The 20,527-nt window shown below is 42.6% G+C and overlaps 1 protein-coding gene across 1 annotated transcript in view; it reads right to left on the bottom strand.

The window, feature by feature from the left end:
* frmd3 (FERM domain containing 3) overlaps positions 1–18,138 on the bottom strand; it is a gene marked incomplete at its 3' end in the record, with an annotated part of 96,743 nt that extends 78,605 nt beyond the window's left edge. The window contains exon 1 of the mRNA XM_080738621.1: positions 18,020–18,138. Coding sequence (XP_080594747.1) covers positions 18,020–18,124 — 105 coding nt within the window. The 5' untranslated portion in view covers positions 18,125–18,138. The remainder of the gene's footprint in view (positions 1–18,019) is intronic.
* Between the last annotated feature and the right edge of the window lie 2,389 nt (positions 18,139–20,527).

The following is a 20,527-nucleotide window of genomic DNA, read 5'->3' as shown; positions in this document are numbered from 1 at the left end:
TTTGCTTCCAAAGTTTGCAAGAGTGGCCCGTTTTGAACAAAATGCCTCAAAAAATTAACACAACATCCAATTGCTGTGAAACATTGCTGGCCCACAGTAGGAGCGAGATCATTTAGCGACCTACAACCGGGTCGCGACGTGGTCGTTAGTTTTCAGCGACCGGGTCGCTAAATCGAGCGACCGGGTCGCTAAATCGAGCGACCGGGTCGTTAAATCACCGACCGCGCCGCTAAACCGACCGACCCGGTCGCTAAATCTACCGACCTGCCTGCAGTTTTAGGTCGGTAGATTTAGCGACCCGGTTGGTACATCTAGTGACCCGGTCGGAAGATTTTGCGCCCCAGTCGGTCGATTTAGCGACCCCGTCGCTCGCTTTAGCGGCGCGGTCGGTGATTTAGCGACGCGGTCGGTGATTTAGCGACCCGGTCGGGAGGTTGCGTGGCAGGTTAGCCTAACTGAGGTAAGGTTACTGAGGTTAGGGTTAGGGTTAGGGTTAGGGTTAGGGTTAGTAGCCCGGTGGTCGGTGGAAGCGACCACCGGTCGGTGGATTTACCTACCCAGTCGCTGGATTAGCGTCCCGGTCGGTGGAATTAGCGTCCCGGTCGGTGGTTTTAGCGTCCCGGTCGGTGGTTTTAGCGTCCCGGTCGGTCGATTTAGCGACCCGGTCGGTGTTTTAGCGTCCCGGTCGGTGGTTTTAACGTCCCGGTCGGTGGTTCTAGCGTCCCGGTCGGTGGTTTTACCGTCCCAGTCGGTCGATTTAGCGACCCAGTCACTGAAAATTACCGACCACGTCGCGACCCGGTTGTAGGTCGCTAAATGATCTCGCCCTCTCTCTCAGAGCTACCTGCTCTGGTGGGGACCTGTGCTCCGAGGAGAATATTTTCCTAGCATTGTTTTAATTTGTCAGTAACGTCCCATGGACAGTTTTTAAGAAAGATTGTCTGGGGAAAGTGAGCCTCTATAATCCCTCATTGAGCGACTACAAACACAACCTGATGGCAATTCACTAATGAAGGCAATCCACTGTGTCTGTTGTCAGAAATACAGTTTACAGTTTACAGTTTAGGCATTTAGCAGACGCTTTTAATCCAAAGCGATTTACAATAAGCAGATACAACATCACAATAATAAACAAGATAATAGGTCAGTACATTAACAGCAATATAACAATGTAAATGGATATCTATCTAGAGAAAACACAATATAATCAAAGTTCTAAAGAAACCTAAAAAGACAAATGCTAACTAGCTTCATGTATGGTCATTGATTTAACTGTAGTTTTGGCTGCCGCAACTTTATATTTATTTTCTACTTTTTTTGTAATTATTTCTGAGCTACCGGATATTGTGTTTCACGTCACTTCCGGCCACGGCCATATATGGTAACCCCCAGTCAATGTCCGGTTCAGCCTTCAGTCTTGTCATGCTGTCCATGGAACAGCATGAATTGTTTGGTCCAAGCATGTCATCCAGTTGACAAGGTTCGTTTTACTTTAATGTCACTGTTTATACCTTTTTCAAGTCAATATTTAAGTTGTACACTTTATTTCATTATGAGTTGTATTGATGGTTTTGTATTTACATTTGTTTCAGTTTGTTTGTTGTTTGGGATTATGTTTTGGACTTCTCCCCCCCCCCCTTCACTCCTTTCATATCGCAATGCAGCCAGAGAGGTAATTTGATTTCAGACGCATTTTTCTTTGTTACGTTTTTTATGGGTTGTTTGTGTTTCTGTACATTTCCTGATTTATTTACTTTTCCGTTTACTAGTTTGACGGTGTTTGGTGTTTAATAAACATCTGTTCTACAAACGACCTGCCTGATTATTGAATGGAGTGACAGTCAAACTCTAGCATCCAACGTTGGAGAGTCCAAACAACAGCCACTCACCCAGCAGCCAGCGTGAGGTCTACCAGAGAGTCACAGCGTAGCAGCCCAGCCGAACGTGCACCAAGCGGCCGTTGCTAACGAGGCTAGTCGGTGGACGCAGCAGCCTGCAGGGACTTCTTCTTGCCCCCCTCCCCCCAAACAATTCACAACTTCACAACTTCACAGCGCATGTAAGCCTGCTAACAAGGACACGCTGTTTCGTTCGTCATCAAAGGCACACAGGTTAGTTACACACCATCGTTAAGTGTTCCAAAGGGAACAGTGGGCTAACAGTGCAAAGGATGAAGAGACATTAAAGAGACACTCGTATTAAGAGAAATCGCATCATTCACATGCAAATGAGGGTCATTGAGTGAACCTGATTTCTTTTATTATTGTGACAAAAGGGTTGGTTTTATTATTGTGACAAGGGTTGGTTTTTAAGTGTTTTGCATACTGTTGGTTGAATTAAATGTATGCATTCGACACTTTATACGTGGCTCATGTGGAATGGTTTTGAGTATGGTGATTTTATGGTTTTAAGTGTATGGTACATTTATGGTCAAGAGTGTGGGGTACAGTTTTAAGATGTCACAAGTGTCAAAGACATCTAAAGGGCCGCCACTGCCAAGTACAATGGAACCAATAACACAAGCTAAAATAACACCGCAAACCGAACCAGTCAATGAACCACCAGCTAAGGAACCACCAGCCAAGGAACCAACCAACCCAGGACCCAATAAGAAGGATGCCAGACCCAGTAAAAGGCATGATGGAACAATGTCGGAACCTCAATTTTTAACCCTTCGCAGAGGAGAAAGAGCTCGCACCCTCACTGAAAAAGGAAAAGGTCTCCATGATAAAAAGTTACAGGAATTGTCGTCTAAATTTGATTGCATTTATGACTCATGGAAAAGCCAAGCTAAAGGAACCAAAAGGTGTGTTATCAACCGGGGCCCACTGGAAAGTTTAAAGGCACGTATCAAAGCTGTCGAAGGGGACCTGGAGAAGTTAAATCACATTTATGATGAATACCGTAGCATTGAAGTGCCAACCAGCGACTTGCGTCGAAAAATTGATAAGTGCCATGAGGTCACTACAAATGTTGTCAAAAATGCATATGCTCAAATTCAAGGAACTGGAGATGAAGTGGATTGGCCAGACGTCAGTTCAGTGTTTGACACCACCGTGGGAAGCCTATCTTTACCAGCAGAGGATGAAAGATCACTTGATGAGCATATTGACACGGCAGCTGAGAACAAAGCCACACAAGAATTCCTGAAAATCATGGCTGAACAAGAAGAGCAGCAGCAAAAATTGAACGAAATGGAAGCTCAAAATCTACAATACAGACAAGAAATGGAAGCCAAAGACCTTCAACATAAGCAAGAAATGGAAACAATTAAAAGAGAAGTGGAACGTCTGGAACAACTGAAAAGGCAAGAGGCAATTAAAGCTAAGCTACCAGTCCCTCCAATTTCAATTCACAGCAATATGGGTCAGCAGCACCCACCATCACCACAAGAGGGTGCAAATGTACAAGATATGTCAACTATGGTTAAAGTACTTGCAGAAGCCATCACAGCCAACCGACTACCCATACCAGAACCCAACATATTCACAGGAGAACCTTTAACATACAATATTTGGAAAACTTCATTCCAAACATTAATCGAAAGGAAAAATGTGCCCACAGTGGAAAAAATATTTTTCCTACAGAGGTATGTTGGTGGAGCAGCCAAGGAGGCTATCAATGGCTACTTTTTGATGGAAAGTGATGAAGCTTATTATGCTGCCTGGATCCTTTTGGATGAGCGTTATGGTGACCCATTTATCATTGCCAAGGCATACAGGGACAAGTTACAAAGTTGGCCGAAAATTACTCAAAGAGATGGTGTTGAATTAAGGAAGTACGTTGATTTTCTAAGAAGCTGTGAATCAGCCATTGCTCATAATCCACATTTGAATATCTTAAATGATGCAATGGAAAACCAAATGCTTACAACAAAATTACCAGACTGGTTGATTACAGGATGGAACCGTTCAGCCACCACATATCAACTACAACATGGTCATTTCCCCAATTTCAGATATTTCGTTACTTTTCTCAACCTTGAATCCAGTATTGCATGTAACCCCATCACTTCATATAGCGCATTGAGACAACGTGAGTATGATGATCGCCATCAATCCAGAACTCAAACTGTTACGTCCAAGAAGCCAACGGAGGCAAGAACATTTACTACCACCACTGATAAGCAACCCATCGCCTGCCATTTTTGTAATAATCCTGAACATGGGTTACAAAATTGTTTTGACTTTTCATGCAAGCCACTAGCTGACAGAGTTCAGTACATTCAGAGTCGGAAGCTTTGTTTCGGATGTTTAGAACTTGGCCACCAGTCCAAGAACTGCAGAAGTAGAATGAAGTGTGCCACTTGCCATAAACGTCACCCAACTTGCATCCATGATGATCACTTTAAACCCAAGGAATTACGTTTTAATGGAGATGAAGTACAAGCAACACCAATTCAAACAAATGCAGTAATGACTCACAGTGTGCACAAGGGAACACACTCTCAAACCACTTCCATCGTACCTGTTTATGTTTCAACAGCAGAGCAGCCTGACAAAGAAGTACTCGTCTACGCCATGCTTGATACAATGAGTAATGCTTCTTTCATACTTGAAGAGGTTGCAGACATTTTGCATACTTCCACAGAACTTGTTAAAGTAAAGTTGTCCACTATGTCTTCCAGTGGTACACTCGTTTCATGTAAGAAACTCACAGGTCTCAAAGTCAGAGGGTTCTTTTCGGACACTAAAGTCACAGTGCCAACCATGTACACTCGCAAATTAATTCCAGCCAATAGGTCTCATATTCCAACTCCTGAAACGGTTAAAGCTTGGCCTCATTTACGGCATCTTGCAAGTCAAATAGCACCTTATCAAGAATGCGAAATTGCCCTCTTAATTGGATATAATTGCCCGCTAGCTCTCATGCCCCGAGAGGTTGTTTGCGGAGAGGGAAATCAGCCGTATGCCCAAAGAACGGATCTGGGATGGAGTGTTATCAGTAATGGTGAACCTTGTGAGTGTGAAGATGCAATTGAAGTAAGTCACCATGTCACCTTAAAGCAAGTGACTCCTAAACTGAAGCCTAAAGTTAACCTTCAGAATGAGGTCCATGTTTGCAAAGGTCATGTCAAAGAAGTGGTTGCTCAAGATGTCAAACTAGAGTCTAAGTTGAAGAATGGAAGCAACCATAAGTCACAGGGTCATGTGGTGCCCTTGTCCTTTAAGAAGGAACGACCAACTCGACCCAAGAAAGCCTGTGCCGTTAATTGTTCCTGTCTCGCAAAAAGAAGAGATGATGTTTGCATTTTTCTTGTATTTTTCTTCTCTTTATTATATTTCTTATATTTCTTATTTAACTTGGAGAACATTGTTCCTTGTGGCGATGCCAAAATGGATCATTACCAAAAGGTAAAGGAGAACATTGGTTCTCAAAGGATGAAGGGCATGTCTTTGATTGCTCAGCAAGGCACATCCTTGAATGCAGACCTTTGTACTTGTCCAGAGTTTAACAACTCTCTAGTGGGAGTTTTCTGACAAGTTCTTGAAACACTGTTCAATTTATAGATTACTCAATGCTATGTGCTAGGTTGCTGTGTGATGTCCAACAGTAAGAGCTACACACCACTTTCAAATACTAGTTATGGAAGTGTACTTACCTCAGAACAGAGCCATTACCACCAATGGAGACGTCCTTTGCTCAGTTATGGGAGAAGCATGTGTTGCTCAGTTATAACACAGTTATCACCACAGATCAGTGCTACGCTAGAGTGGCTCGAATTGGACAATGTTAAGAATTTGGACTGACTAAAGTTTGTTTTGGATGTGTTAATTTCATGTCTTTTGTTGCTTACCAGACAAGGTTTAAATTTAAGTCCCTGGCCAAGACTTAAAGAGAGCTAAGGAGATCATGGTGGGAGGACATCCTGAACTTCAAAAGGCCCATGGTACTAATGTACAGGCAAAGGAAGTGTGGACAGTCAACCTAAAAGGATTCTCTTTTTGGAAACCGTTGTCTCAAATGTCAAAGAGTAAAGGGTCTTCCACTACAAGGTGAAGCCACAAGGAAAAGCATGTTTAAGTTTCATAAAGGATGCATTCAACAGTTAATCAAGTCTAATGGAAAAGAGGAACCTTGAAATCAATGACTTTAAAGAAATGTGTCCTTGTCCTAGCCCTTATGTAAGGTTTGGGAATGGGAAAGTCTTAATGAATGACTATGTGAAAGGTCTTTTGATGGACCTGTACAAAGGCTATTGTACTGCTGAAGCAGAATCAGTTCACTGTCAAACTTATTTTGTTTTGTTGTAACCCATTTAGAAATCAAGGTTGATTTGGTGGGAGTTTGGCTGCCGCAACTTTATATTTATTTTCTACTTTTTTTGTAATTATTTCTGAGCTACCGGATATTGTGTTTCACGTCACTTCCGGCCACGGCCATATATGGTAACCCCCAGTCAATGTCCGGTTCAGCCTTCAGTCTTGTCATGCTGTCCATGGAACAGCATGAATTGTTTGGTCCAAGCATGTCATCCAGTTGACAAGGTTCGTTTTACTTTAATGTCACTGTTTATACCTTTTTCAAGTCAATATTTAAGTTGTACACTTTATTTCATTATGAGTTTTATTGATGGTTTTGTATTTACATTTGTTTCAGTTTGTTTGTTGTTTGGGATTATGTTTTGGACTTCTTCCCCCCCCCTTCACTCCTTTCATATCGCAATGCAGCCAGAGAGGTAATTTGATTTCAGACGCATTTTTCTTTGTTACGTTTTTTATGGGTTGTTTGTGTTTCTGTACATTTCCTGATTTATTTACTTTTCCGTTTACTAGTTTGACGGTGTTTGGTGTTTAATAAACATCTGTTCTACAAACGACCTGCCTGATTATTGAATGGAGTGACAGTAGTGCTAAGGGTTTAGGTGGAGTCTGAAAAGGTGAGTCTTCAGTCCACGGCGAAAGGTAGCGAGTGAGTCCGTTGTTCTACCACCGTTGTTTGTAGTGAGACTTTGCTCTATCCACCCAAACTCCACCCTCCCCTACCCGGTGAATGGATTGATCCAGAGACCAGGCCCGGATACAGAAGGGACGGATCAATGAGCCGGCGTTGGCGGTGAAAAGCAGACCAGATGATATCTGCTATTTTCGTTGAATGTTCACCCCACAATCGGGACGCTAGGGTTCATGTGGTTAAAGATCATAACAGTGTTAATACAGTACAGTACATGTCACCGTTTTTCTAAAGTCATATAAATGTGTTAAAAACTGAATAATTGAGTCAGTGCTGCAAGTCTTATATAAAGTGAGGGCTCATTTGCCTCCTTTGAAGATATCTGTGTTAGGTTTAGTTTACCTCCCATCTGTTTCATTATTTTCTGGCCCGTGATTATACTAACTCGTACCCAGTGGTTGACGAGGCGGTATCTCGATCCTATATGACCTTATATCATCTCTGAAAGTGTTTTCCCTTGCAGGGGTTATATGTAAATGGGAAGCAGAGCAAGAATTTGACTTGGCAGATGAACAGCGGGAAGAGGTGGTCGTATAAAGATCAATAATACATACTCATGTGCTCGCTTAAGTCTAATTCAGTTGAAGGTCTTACACAGGGTTCATTTTACAAAAGCCAGACTTGGCAGCTTTTTTCCAGGAACGAGTGACACCTATGACAGGTGTGACTTGTCATCTGCCAACCATAACCATACAGTATGTTCTTCTCTTGTCCCAAGCAGGCTGGGTTCTAGTCTCGCTTTTTCGTCACGCTAGGCACAAACTCTTAATATCAACATATCAACAACCTTGACAGCCATCTTTGGGGTGCCAATAATTACACCTGCTAGTTTCACCAAGAAGGAATTAGACGTCGTAGCTTTCGTCTCAATCATAGCCCGTAGCCCAAGTCCACCCTCCACCACAATCTGTCTCCAGGACTTAATGTTATTTCTGACGTCTGAAAAGATAAAGTACTCTCTAGGAGGCTCAAATGCCAAATATGGCAACCACTAATCACATTCACGAGTAAGAGTTATGAGATGTCAGAATTATGTTTTTCTTGGTCACGTTCAGAGTCTGTGTTTCGTTATGTCTAATAAAAGTAAAAAAGAATCATGTTATTTAAACCTTTTTAGTCTGCACCACCTAATATGTCTCACCAATATAGCATAGTCAATGAGCTCAACAACATGCCTTACCACCAGTGTGTTCCTTTAAGTCAGTGGTTCTCGAATATTTTATTTTATTTTATATTATGTCTTTCAACATGATTCCAAATTGTTCAAGACTTTTCAAGTTTTTTCATTAATTAAAAAACAAAAGCAGATCTACAGGCTCACTATTCGTGGTGTGACATATTGAGAGCTTGTAGATTGCCAATGTTGGTATAAAATAGGTTAAAGTGCATGTTAAACTGATTCTGATGCTATATTAACTAAAAAAAAATCTGGGGCCCCCAGGGGTCCCTGGACCCCACTTTGAGAACCACTGCTTTAAGTCACTTTGAGTGGGGATTTAAGGTTATGATATTGCCAAGAATTGCACTTGGGAAAACATTTGTATCAGGAAGAGAATACAAGAAAATAAACGACAGTGGAAGAAAGCATTTATAGGACCTTCAACCGCTATCACTAATGTATTCTAAAACAATACCCTGTCACCCTCCCACTTCCCGTAGATGTAGGGTATGATTTTGTTTGTTTGAGTGTGAAATGGATAAGAGAGTAAATTAAAAATGTCTGTGACCGCTTGAACACCCCTGACTAATTTTCTAGTTGATTGAATAGATACATTTCTAATTAAACCCACTGGTAAAGCACTGCTCAAACCATCGCTGAGAGATCCACTCATGACCTTGCTTCAATGGACAAGGAGACTAGTCAATTACCCTGTCATCATGAGTTATGTCATGTCAAGTGTATATACACACATACTGTCGCACACAATACACGTGCAAACACAGAAACAGCATGGAACACAATGGAATGCACATGCAGGGAAACACAGACGAACAAAGCGTGTGTGCACAAACATGGACCCCACACACACACACACACACACACACACACACACACACACACACACACACACACACACACACGCATGCACGCACGCACGCACGCACGCACGCACAAATACACATACGGTACACCCTCCTTTCACATATGTTCATGCATGAACACACAATGCAATAAGCTTAAATGTATGGCCATAAATTATCAGGATATATGGTGGTGCTGAACCCATTTCTTTTCAAATGCATGCTCATCACTCTGGTATGTATGTGGCAGACCACTAATTCAGTGCTTCTCAAAGTGGGGTCCGTGGACCCCAGGGGTCCTCGAGGGGGTTCCAGGAGTGTACCCAGCAAAATGAGTTAATATAGCTTCAAATGTTTATGTATATATTATATATAGGTCTACAATATATATAGGAGGAGAGAGAGAGAGAGAGAGAGAGAGAGAGAGAGAGAGACATTCTTTATGTCAGTGTTAATTTATTTATTTGAGTACAAATGGTACCAAATGATGAAGTTAGTGGTATTTTTATGCATGCGCGCGCGTGCACATGTGTGTGCATGCATATGCGAATAATTTGCCATGAAACTCCTTACAACCAAACAGTTTTAAGGCCATGTCACACCAATGTAACTCCTTGCAACTGACATTGGGGATAATGGTTGCCAGTAGTTTCATGCAACCCTTCGGTTGCTGGGAGTTGCATATCATTGGTGTGGTTTGGGCTTGGCAACATGCAAGTAAAGCCCTTGATGATTTGACAAAATAAATGTTTCCAAATCCATTATGGCCAAGACAAAGGCTAATAAGCATACTCACTCTGGAAGGCATAAAAAAAATCAGTCTCTCTTTCTCTCGCTCTCCTCTTTCCTTATCCCTCTTCTCTATTTTATTTAATTTCCTCTGTTGTTCATCCTGTCTTACTGTCCTGCCTCTCATCTTTCCACCTTCAAAGCCACAGCTTTTTCATTCATTCATCCTTTCTACCTCTTCCCACTTCAGAAATCCGTTCCCTCTCTGGTTCTCTTGCTGATGTCTTTCTGTCTTTGCCACTTTGCCTCTTATAACTCCCTTCACCTTCTATGAACCTCCCCTTCTTACTGCTCTCTCTGTCTGTCTCTCTGCTTCCTCTCAGCTCAAGGCAGAAGTCAGAAGGAGGATTAAATCTCAGTCATCATCGGAGGAACATCAAAGAGGCGCCGGCGAGCAGCACAAGAATAGAAAAGTACTTCTATTTATAACCAGCTATGAAGAATGCCTATAAGCTCAAATAATAGTGTGTCCACTCCTTAGCATCACACACCCCCCCACACGCACGCACGCACGCACGCACGCACGCACGCACGCACGCACGCACGCACGCACGCACGCACGCACGCACGCACACACACACACACACACACACACACACACACACACACACACACACACACACACACACACACACACACACACACTTGTTTCCACACATACAATCTCCTCGCCTCACAGATTCAAATTGCATATGGAGTGAAAGGTTATACACAGAAAGCTGCAGCAAATTAACTCAACTTGGAAGTACTCTTATGGATCCATTTACACTATATTATATGTATTATTTTTCTCAAATTTTGCTGTGAATAACATCCATATGCATCCGTCAGGGAACGCATTGATAAAGGTAAGCTTTACACCAGGATAGGAAACATCATCAGGATGTAAATGACATTAAGTGGTTGAAACGATCACGCACTGCTCCTTTAGAGTGACTATCATATGTAGTTGGAAACTAACTACAGGTCTCTGACCTGTGGTTGGTTTCAATCTTTCATGCGGGATAGACAGGTTTGAAAGCATGCCATATGCACACGCCCACTCACATGCACAGAAGCTGTGGGCATCGGTGACAGCTGACCCATGTTCTCCTCGCAAAGGACAGTGATCTTCCTTAATTATACATGATGTGTCACCGAGATGAAGGGAGAGAGAGAGATAGAGGAGGACATGAATTATAATCCCCATTTATACTCGGTCCTATGACGCTGTTGCAAGCCAAAAATAGTCGTAAAAGCTCGGGTGAGCTTGTAGATCTGCTATTTTCAGTGAGTGACAGCGTCGTAAGACAGAGTATAGATTAAGCTGAAATAGAGAGAGTGACAGCGTGCTCAAGTCAGAGGAGAGGAGCTCAATGGGAAGCTAAAAGTGGAGATAGGAACACTCAGAGGGCAAATAGATGATACAGAATGAGAGGAATGGTAGAAATAGAAGGGTGAATGGGTGGCAAAGGGCGAGAAGGGGAATAAATATGGAAAGAGAGCTGAAAGGAATTAAGGAAAGGAGAGTAGGATGGAGAGAGGAGGTCAGGACATATCGATTGGCCCCTGTCTCCTCCAGCAGCAGTGAGGTTACATTCTGATTGAACATGAGCAGCAGATTGGACACGTGCACTCACTGACTCTACACACACACACACACACACACACACACACACACACACACACACACACACACACACACACACACACACACACACACACACACACACACACACACACACACACACACACACATGGACGCCAAATACACAATCCTAGCGAGCGTATAACACACACCTGTTTGCACATTGAACACATGTCTCAGTCTGCCCTTCTAAAATTCTTCAGTTCAGATTAAAGCTTAGTTTAAATTGTTTGCAAAAAAATGAAATACAAATAAGCTATTAGTATGAAGTATTGCCAAAGCCTTGGAAATAACAGAGAATAGGAAAAATAGTATGAAACAGATGCAAATGGTACACTAATGAATACAAGTGTTAACACATTTTCATCAATAACAGTAACATTTCTTTGATTCTTATTTCATCCCTCAGTCTATCGACACTGCCTTGGCTAATCTGATGCAACAGTAAACAACATAGGAATATAATTACACTGTGCTGTAGGCTGTAATTGGCTCTGGTGCGCACACGTAAACAAACACACGCACGCACGCACGCACGCGCACGCACGCACGCACGCACGCACACACGCACACACGCACACACACACACACACAGCCTGTCAGCCTGACATGAATTATTGCTATCAATTTCACACACTACCGTCATCTTCCTCGTTATTATTAAGGGATAATGATGAGAAGAATCCATCAGATTCAACATGATATCTATTTGGCCACGGACCCCCATCTCAAAATATTTAGTTCCAGGGATCCCCCAGAAGCAGAATTTGCACATATTGCAAATATTTTCACATATTTTCAAAAATGTTCAAAAATAGCAGATCTATAAGCTCGCAGCGTGGCACTCGGTGCCGAGCTGTGAGCTTGTATATCTGCTATTTTTCAATAGCTAAAGTATGACATAATTAAGGCCCCTCCACCTTGGGCCCTCCCTGGTAACTCCTGAGGAGAGAGGTGCTATGGGATGAAGTGTCTTCAGATGCCAGGCAAGATGATAACGTGTTTTTTTAACACATTTGTTGTTTTGTGCCACTCATTCTGCTAGTACAAAATAAAAGTGCAGTGCGAAATAAAACATTTTGAGAAATCAAACAATAAAATGTCTACAGGTCTTTCAATAAAAGTATGTTTTAAGAAAGTATTTAAAAGAATACACACATTTAACAAGCCTGAGCTCCTCAGGCGGGTTGTTCCAGAGCCGATAAGCCCTGACAGCAAAGACACGGCCACCCTTTATCTTCACCCTCGACTCAAGAACAACCAGCCGATTCCTGCCTGAGGACCCCAGGCTGCTCACAGGCTCGTAAGGGAGCGTATCTAACAATGAGACCTGTTCTTCCTCTAAAGAGGGAAGATAATGGCCAATTAAATTATATTATCTTCCATGGGAACACTGCATACTCCATTGTCTCAAAACCTTACCCACACGCTAGCCGTTTACAGGCTTCATTCATCCACTTTCATTTGTTTAGTCAATTCGGTGCCAAACACCATTTAACAAGAGGTTGTGGATAAGAGGTTACTGCCCTATGAAGTAACATTTTTTGGCAAACTTTAAAGAGAATATCAAACAATTCCTTCAAGCGAACATCCCACACAATGCCTATGATTACATGTTCTCTGTTGCCGCCTCTGGACTCTCTTTCTGACCTATATATGAATCATGATGGAGCCAATGAAAGAGAGAGCACACACAATGAAACACAGACATAAACAAGAAGAGCAAAGAGGAAACAGAGATAGCAGGATAGAAGGTAGCCTAAAGGATGGAAGATAGCTCAGTGGAAAGAGGAGTGTTGGAGCAGCAGAAGTGTAGCGTAAAAAGGAGGCACAGGATGTCATGAAATATGTAGGAGGAGCAGAGAAGCACTGGAACACAAAGCCATTAAAGAGAGAACAGGAGAATGCAGCCAGCTGGAAACACAAATGGCCATTTCCATGCCCACAAATACATACTGTTACATAGACACGCCAACACCTGCGAGGAAATGTACTGTACTGTACAGAACAGACACGGGACACAATTTCTCTTGCACATCTTCCAGTGAAAATGTCACGTTTGATGTTCTTGGACACTGTGATTCATGAACTTTAACATGCTCTTGGCTGGGCTCTCGAATATACTGACCCACACGGTTGCGCATACTGTACTTTAGCTGCTGGCTGCTGCTAAAACATGTATCTCCCTGCACTCTTGTATGCATAGTTGCATACTGTATACAGTGCACTTAATGGTATGCAATAAATGATTGAGAGGGTAGATGTAGGGGCAGTTAGTTTGACATGTGACGAGTCGGTCTGGTCGTCTAGAGTGACAAAACAGGACTGGAGGCTGGTAAACTGTTCAGAACCACTCAAGGTGAAGTGGTATTTAATCAGGTACATGTTGGCCAGTGCCTGTTTGACCTCTGCATCTTCAACCTAGTTAAGGGCCATCCACAACTATCAAGATAAAATAAATAAATCTATAATTTTAAAAGATTGCTGAATCCACACCACATTGTTCATCAGTGTGGATGCTCACACATGTTAGTTATCTTAGTTACGTAATGTAGCCTATATACTTGGATATACCTTTACACCAGACAGTGTTCAGCAAAATCTAATAAAATCACAGGATAGAATTAAGGAAGTGGTATAGGTATTATGGAAGAGGTGAGTATTCCATTGTGAACTTTGGAGTACTTCAGAAAAGAGATTGTACCGTTCATTGCTGAGGAGGGGGTATAGCCTACTGCTGAGGTGGTGTGCGAGAATATCATTTTCCTCCAGTTATACTGTTCCTTATACTGTACTGTATTTAAAGTACTGTCTGATGGGTTTGAATAATCCTGAGCCACGGTTTAGGAGCTGCAGAAAGTTGGCAATAGCTTCACTCAAGCACTCTTCAGGTTGCGTCTACACGCAATACAAGTATAAAGGATGTGGCCAAAAGAAGAAAAACGAAAAACAATGTGCTTTGTGGCATGGGTCTAATCATTATGGCTGCCTCAACGGAATAGAATGATTAATTTCACTGTTAACTACTTCCAAAAGGGAGTCCCTAATTTTGCATGCCATCAAAGATTTTCAAAACATCAACATCTTACATTAACATTGGCTTAAAGGACAACTTTGTTTTTTTTACAACAAGGGTTCATATTTTAGATTGTAATTAGAGGAAAAAAAAGGTGAGTGTTAAAATGTTTTCATTTACTTTGTTGTATCGTTTTAGCACGTTTAGCGATTTAGATTTAGATTTCAGTGGGCGGAGGCATGCGTACTAGTGACTAAATATATCTTTTTAGACACAATAAGCCGGCATCGATTTCTTTTTACTACTAGCCCCCAGATTTGTCACATCTGCCCATGAGTGATTGCGGTGCATCTTGGGAATGGGCTTATTGTGTGTAAAAATACATATTTAGCCACTGAACCCTTGTTGTAAAAATACAAAGTTGTCCTTTAAGGGAGGAAGAGACGGAGGACAGGCCAGAGGACCTCTGGTGTCATGCTCATGTCACCACGACTTAGCTATAACCCAGTTTCCAACCCCAATGTGTGTCATGGCATCAGGTGCAAAATCATTCAGCTCCATTTATGGGTATAAAAGGTAGCATGCCCATATAGCGATCCAGTTGCGCAGAGCCTGACAGATCTGAACTCTATGCCCATATATGGTCATGTGTATATATGGGGCTGACCGACTTCCAACTCGTTGTGCGCAGTAAGTAGCAAAGACAAGAGGGAGTCGGTGACCGCCGCCGCCGAGCAAGTATTTCGGATATCCAGAGTTGTCCAGAACCGCCGATCCATTTTTTGACATATGCCGAAGTATATTTATGGCTTCAGTGGTTGAGAGTAGGCTACTTATAGATGGGTTGGTTTGGAGTCAAACCCTTACTAACCTACATTTACACCTACAAGTGCACAATACATCATATACATGAACGTGTCAGGGAAACAAGTTGCATGTCTCTGGCACTGTTCTGTTGATTTTTGTGGGTTTTCCTCAGCCAAAGCAGCAGTGCAGTCAGTGACTACAAATAATACTACCATCTCTTTTAGTGGCATTTAGAGTATAATCCCCTTCCAATTTACAGTAAATCTCACTGAAATGTTTACGAGGCAGTTCCACACCTACAACACAGTACAATCCTCTGTGTTCATTTAACTCTGAGAAATGAAATGAACATTACAGCAGGGTTCTTCAACAGGGGACCCCTCGGGGGTCCTCAAGAGTTACTACAGGGGGTCCTCCAAATCTTTGTGTGATAGAAACTTTTTTTAAATTTTTATCCCACGATTTTGCAACCCATTTTTCACCCAGTGCCAATTGCCTATGTAATCCTGGGCTCTGCTCTCCCTCTGCCGTGCCTGGGGAGACAACGGACTGACCTCATGCTTCCTTCAATGCATGAGTAGACCAAGTTGTTTCTTTTCACCTGACAGGGGGGACTTCCCCGGGATGGACGTAGCACGTGGAAGGAACACGTTATTCCAAACAGTTCCTTTCCCCTCCATCAAGCGCCCCGGCTGGCCAGGGGGAGGCATTATTGAGACCAGGATTACTGCATGTTTTTCTGAGGGTATCAACCCTATAGGAGACACAGGGAGAACATGCGTTTTTTCCCTTTTGTATATTAACCACTTGAATCCTAGCGTCCATACTCTGAGAACTTTAGCCAAAAATAGCAGATCTACAAGCTCAGCTGCGAGGCGTTGTGAGCTTGTAGATCGTCTATTTTCGGCAAAGGGGTTTGGTGTAGAGGGGAAAAAGAGCAGACTGAGTACAGAGTTTATTAGGTAATGACGGCTCAAGTGGTTAAATATCTGAAACCACATATTACAATTGTGCTGTCAAACGATCAAACTATATGGATTATTCTAAACTAAGGGGTCCTTGGCCTGAAAACATTGAAGACCCCTGTGTACCATCAGCTCCTGCTGCTTCACCATAGAGGCCGACATTATACATTGTGTAGCCTGGGGATCAATACCATTTTCGGGTTCCTGATCTGGTCGGGAGCGGAAATAACTTTACACCATGTTGTAGTCATCAGGCGACTGTGCACCTCCAAAATGATTCCCTTAGTTTAAAATTGGTATAATCGTTTTGTTTCTTTTGGTATAATAATCATTTGGTAAGTTCATTACATCTTTTATTCTAACTGTAGTGCGACTACCGAGAATAAACAAATTATTTCGCATTACGTGGGGAATGCCAACCGGAACAAATCACCGGAACCACATTTCTTTTCTTCTTTTTTTCCCCCTAAACCAGTTTGGAACTAATACCAGGCTTTGCTCCAAGATGGAAAGTCTGGTGATGCAAGGTTATACATTGGGAGTGCAAACCCAGCCTTTTAAACTGACCCACCCCGTTCATCTTGTTCAAATATTGACCAGAGAGCACTGCTGTGTGCATGGAGTTTAAATGTGATGGCTATCATGCATGCAATATGACAGTGGATGAGTTGTATATCAACAACCAGTAAGACTCCCTAATCAGGAGACAAGCAACCGTCAGGTCGCACAGTGTCCAAAAATGTGTTTGAAAAAATGGGCCTGAAGGTGGCACTAAATGGGACAGATCCATGTTGATGACATGAGTCTAGAGACATACTGTGTACCGCTTTGCATGATTTTAGGGCAAAGTATGTAGGAGCAGTGTCAAAACATGTGTTTTGCAATAATCTGCCTCATGGTGGCGCTAGAAGAGGGCCATGTGAGAAATGAGGGTGGATGAGTTTGGTTGGGTGGAGTTAATACCCAGTACTACAGTGTATCAACAATCATCACAAACATGCAGGGAGGCTATGCATCTCTCTATCTCTCTCGCACGCACGCACGCGCACACACACACACACACACACACACACACACACACACACACACACACACACACACACACACACACACAGGCTGACATGAATGATTTGATTGAAATCAATATCACAAAACTGTAGTCATCTTCCGCATTGTTACCACCATAATCACCACCACACCCATGGAGCTACATCCTTTCCCTAATCAATTTAAACTTCATTCCAACTCCTCTGATTGATTCAACAAACAAAACACACAAAATATAGATAAACACACATTCATACATAATGCACAAAATATCAAAAAGTAGCCTAGTCTATTTGATTCATGCAAGCATGCATGGTTAAACTTAACTATTAACACCCTTTTGAAAGAAGATCATTGATGATAGTTTTCTTTTTTTTATGTTTTTTTTTTATTTATTTTTTAATTAAATTGTCACATTTTGGTTTATTGCACATGCTGCGTGGGCCTCGTGGGAAATGGAGGGGAATACATCACAGTGGGGATGTGTGAACTGGTGGATCATGAAAATGACCATGATGATGGTGGCACAGAGACATAATCCACAAACCATAAACAAACAGGGTCCAGATACTGTAGCAGCCTATAACGAAGAACAGTGTGACATTTTGACGTGATCAGTTGTTATGGCGTTCCATTAAAAATAACGCTCGCGTGCCTCCTCATTGTCCTCAAGATTGAATAAGCACAACAATGAGCTATTAGATAAAGAGCAAGGCTGGCGGGCGGCGCACTGCGAGAGGCATGGAGCATGATGCGTGCATGCAGGGGTGGTCTTGGGTGGTCTCAGTGTACCTGGATGCTGCAGGAGATCTCCGAGTCGTCCAGTAGCCGCACCGTGCAGAGGATCTCCTGGTCCAGGGAGCGAATGCTGGGGCTGCGGAACCGGAGCATTTTCATTCTTCTGTCGGTTCGATAAACCACCGGCTCTTCATATCAACGGAACACACACTTCGCTTCATACGCGCGCCGCGCACGCCTCGATCGGCTCCGGCTTGACTGGCGACGCAGTCAGACAGGAATGAATGAATGGATGGATGGGTGGATGGATGGATGGATGGATGGGAATGGGATAGACCGGTGGTTGGATGGTTGGATGGATGAGGGACTGGATGCAGCGGGACGAAGGAGTGTTTGCATCAGTCTCTCTCTCTCCCAGTGGCATGAGAGGACCAGGCAGGGTCTTCCCCTCACTGCTGCTGCCCCCCCCCCTTCACACACACATCTCTCTCTCTCTCTCTCTCTCTCTCTCTCTCTCTCTCTCTCTCTCTCTCTCTCTCTCTCTCTCTCTCTTTCTAACCCTCAATCTTTTTTGAAGTCTCTGTTCAGTTACCTGCAGGTCATATTTACTCTCTGTGATATCAGATTGCCTGCAGCCTTTAACTGGCATTGAACAAAAAGGTAAATTGCTTGAACTACCCTGCAGGGTCTAAATAAACTGTAAGCTAATCTATTGAATAAATAATAACTTCCATGTGATGAGGCTATAATGTGACTTGTTGTTGCTTAAACTATTGTATAACTTTGCAGCCACACGTAAAAGTTTGTAAACAAGAATCGACACACAGTCAATTTAAAATCTGGTGTATTGGTGTGTTGAAGTTAGTGTTGGTGTTCTTTCTCATGTATATTTCATAATATTCTAACTTACTGTAGGCTATATGTCTAGGGATGGCCAAATGGAGATTTTTTCTTAACCGATAACCGTCAGGCCTTATCAGTTAATTAACCGTTAACCGTTAAGGAAATGTGTTCAAAAATGCGCTATTTTAGCGATTTAAAAAAGGAAAATAGGCCTACACACGTTTTTCCCCATAATAAAGTGCTATATTTACACATTAAAAACCATAACACTGGGAGAAACAAGAATACAAATGTTTTCTAAAAGAAATGTGTTTTTGCAAAGAAATTGAAATTATAAGTCTGTAATGTGATGCGCTGGTCGCCAGGCACGTGCGCACATACAGCAAAAGGGGCTTGAGCCACTCATTGAGTGCCTATCCCGAATTAGTTCGGGATATATTATCGCATACCAGAGTGCCTATCCCGAACATGTTCGGGATATTCAAAAAAAAAAAAAAAATTTGAAAAATTTTTTTTTGATTTTTTTTTTTTGGACCCCATCAAATCTAGTGAACATGATTTCAATCGCGATTTTGCATGTTCCACCCCCATACAACCCCATCTAACATACAGGGCAGCCATGTTTGTTTACATAACATGTAAAACATAATGGCGATTATCTCAAGAATGCCTGAACGGATTTCCAATCAGATTTTTTTGTTTGAAAGCTGTGAACAAACTGCACAAATCCACTCCAATGCAATCCAGGATTGCATTGGATTTTTTAGAGCTCATTCTTCTCTGTTTTTTTCCCATGCATGAGGTGTGCAAGGTTTAATCATGGCTAAGTTGACGAAAATAAGGCTTCTAAAATGCTTGGTAGCCAATAGCTAACTTCAAGCTAACTTCATCCTCTTCCTGTACATGCACAAAGGAAAGTGTTCAGGCAAGTCATGGCTGCAGGGCTTCTGCATATACCAGCATATCTCTATGGGATTTTCTATGGCCACTGGGCGCCCTCTAGTGGTGAAAGGGGTGGCACTCAAAGAGTTAACTTTTATCCGTATGAAAAGGCCCTTTTAGAAATGTCAGCCCATGCCTCTCTAAAATTCTGTGCACTCCCTGGACCCTGGCTGTTGCCTAACAAAACCAGCATGAGACGCATGTAGCCGCATGTAGCAATAACTTCCAATCGTATGACTTTTGGAATCGTTGAATCGGCTAAACGTGATGTCCATTTCATTCATTTACTTCTCTCACGCCCGTGTTTTGTGTGTGCTGATGCAGCGATCATTGAATTTGCGACTCTGAGCTTTGTTATTTTCGCATAGCCTACTATGTAACCAAGACGACTTTAGCGTTCCTCACGTCATCAATGTAACATTAGAAAGTTGTGTTTTAAGCTCTTCTTAAACAGGATTCAATGTGACGACGCGGGTCTGTTTTGTAAAATCCAATCGACGAGGGAGCATGTTTCCTGATGAACAAGTCAGCGTGTACAGCCAAATCAAGCACGCAGCGGCAGACTCGCAGTTGTATGAATGCATGTATGTTACACAGACATTGGTGTCCAGAAATGTGTGACCACAGGGCCTGGCCTGTGAAGTGTGAAGGAATGGTGCTCCCTGCTGGACAAAATATTTCATTACCAGTCCAGGATTCCATAGTCTGGAGGAGAGGTAAAGTCCCCTGCTATTGGCCCTAATGCAGTAATGTCCACCCATCGTCTGGAGGGCCGCT

Source organism: Nannobrachium achirus (assembly GCF_963921795.1).
Source record: "Nannobrachium achirus genome assembly, chromosome: 12".
Classification (NCBI taxonomy): domain Eukaryota; kingdom Metazoa; phylum Chordata; class Actinopteri; order Myctophiformes; family Myctophidae; genus Nannobrachium; species Nannobrachium achirus.
Note: the sequence above shows the minus strand (reverse complement) of the source record. Positions and strands in the feature narration are given on the sequence as shown.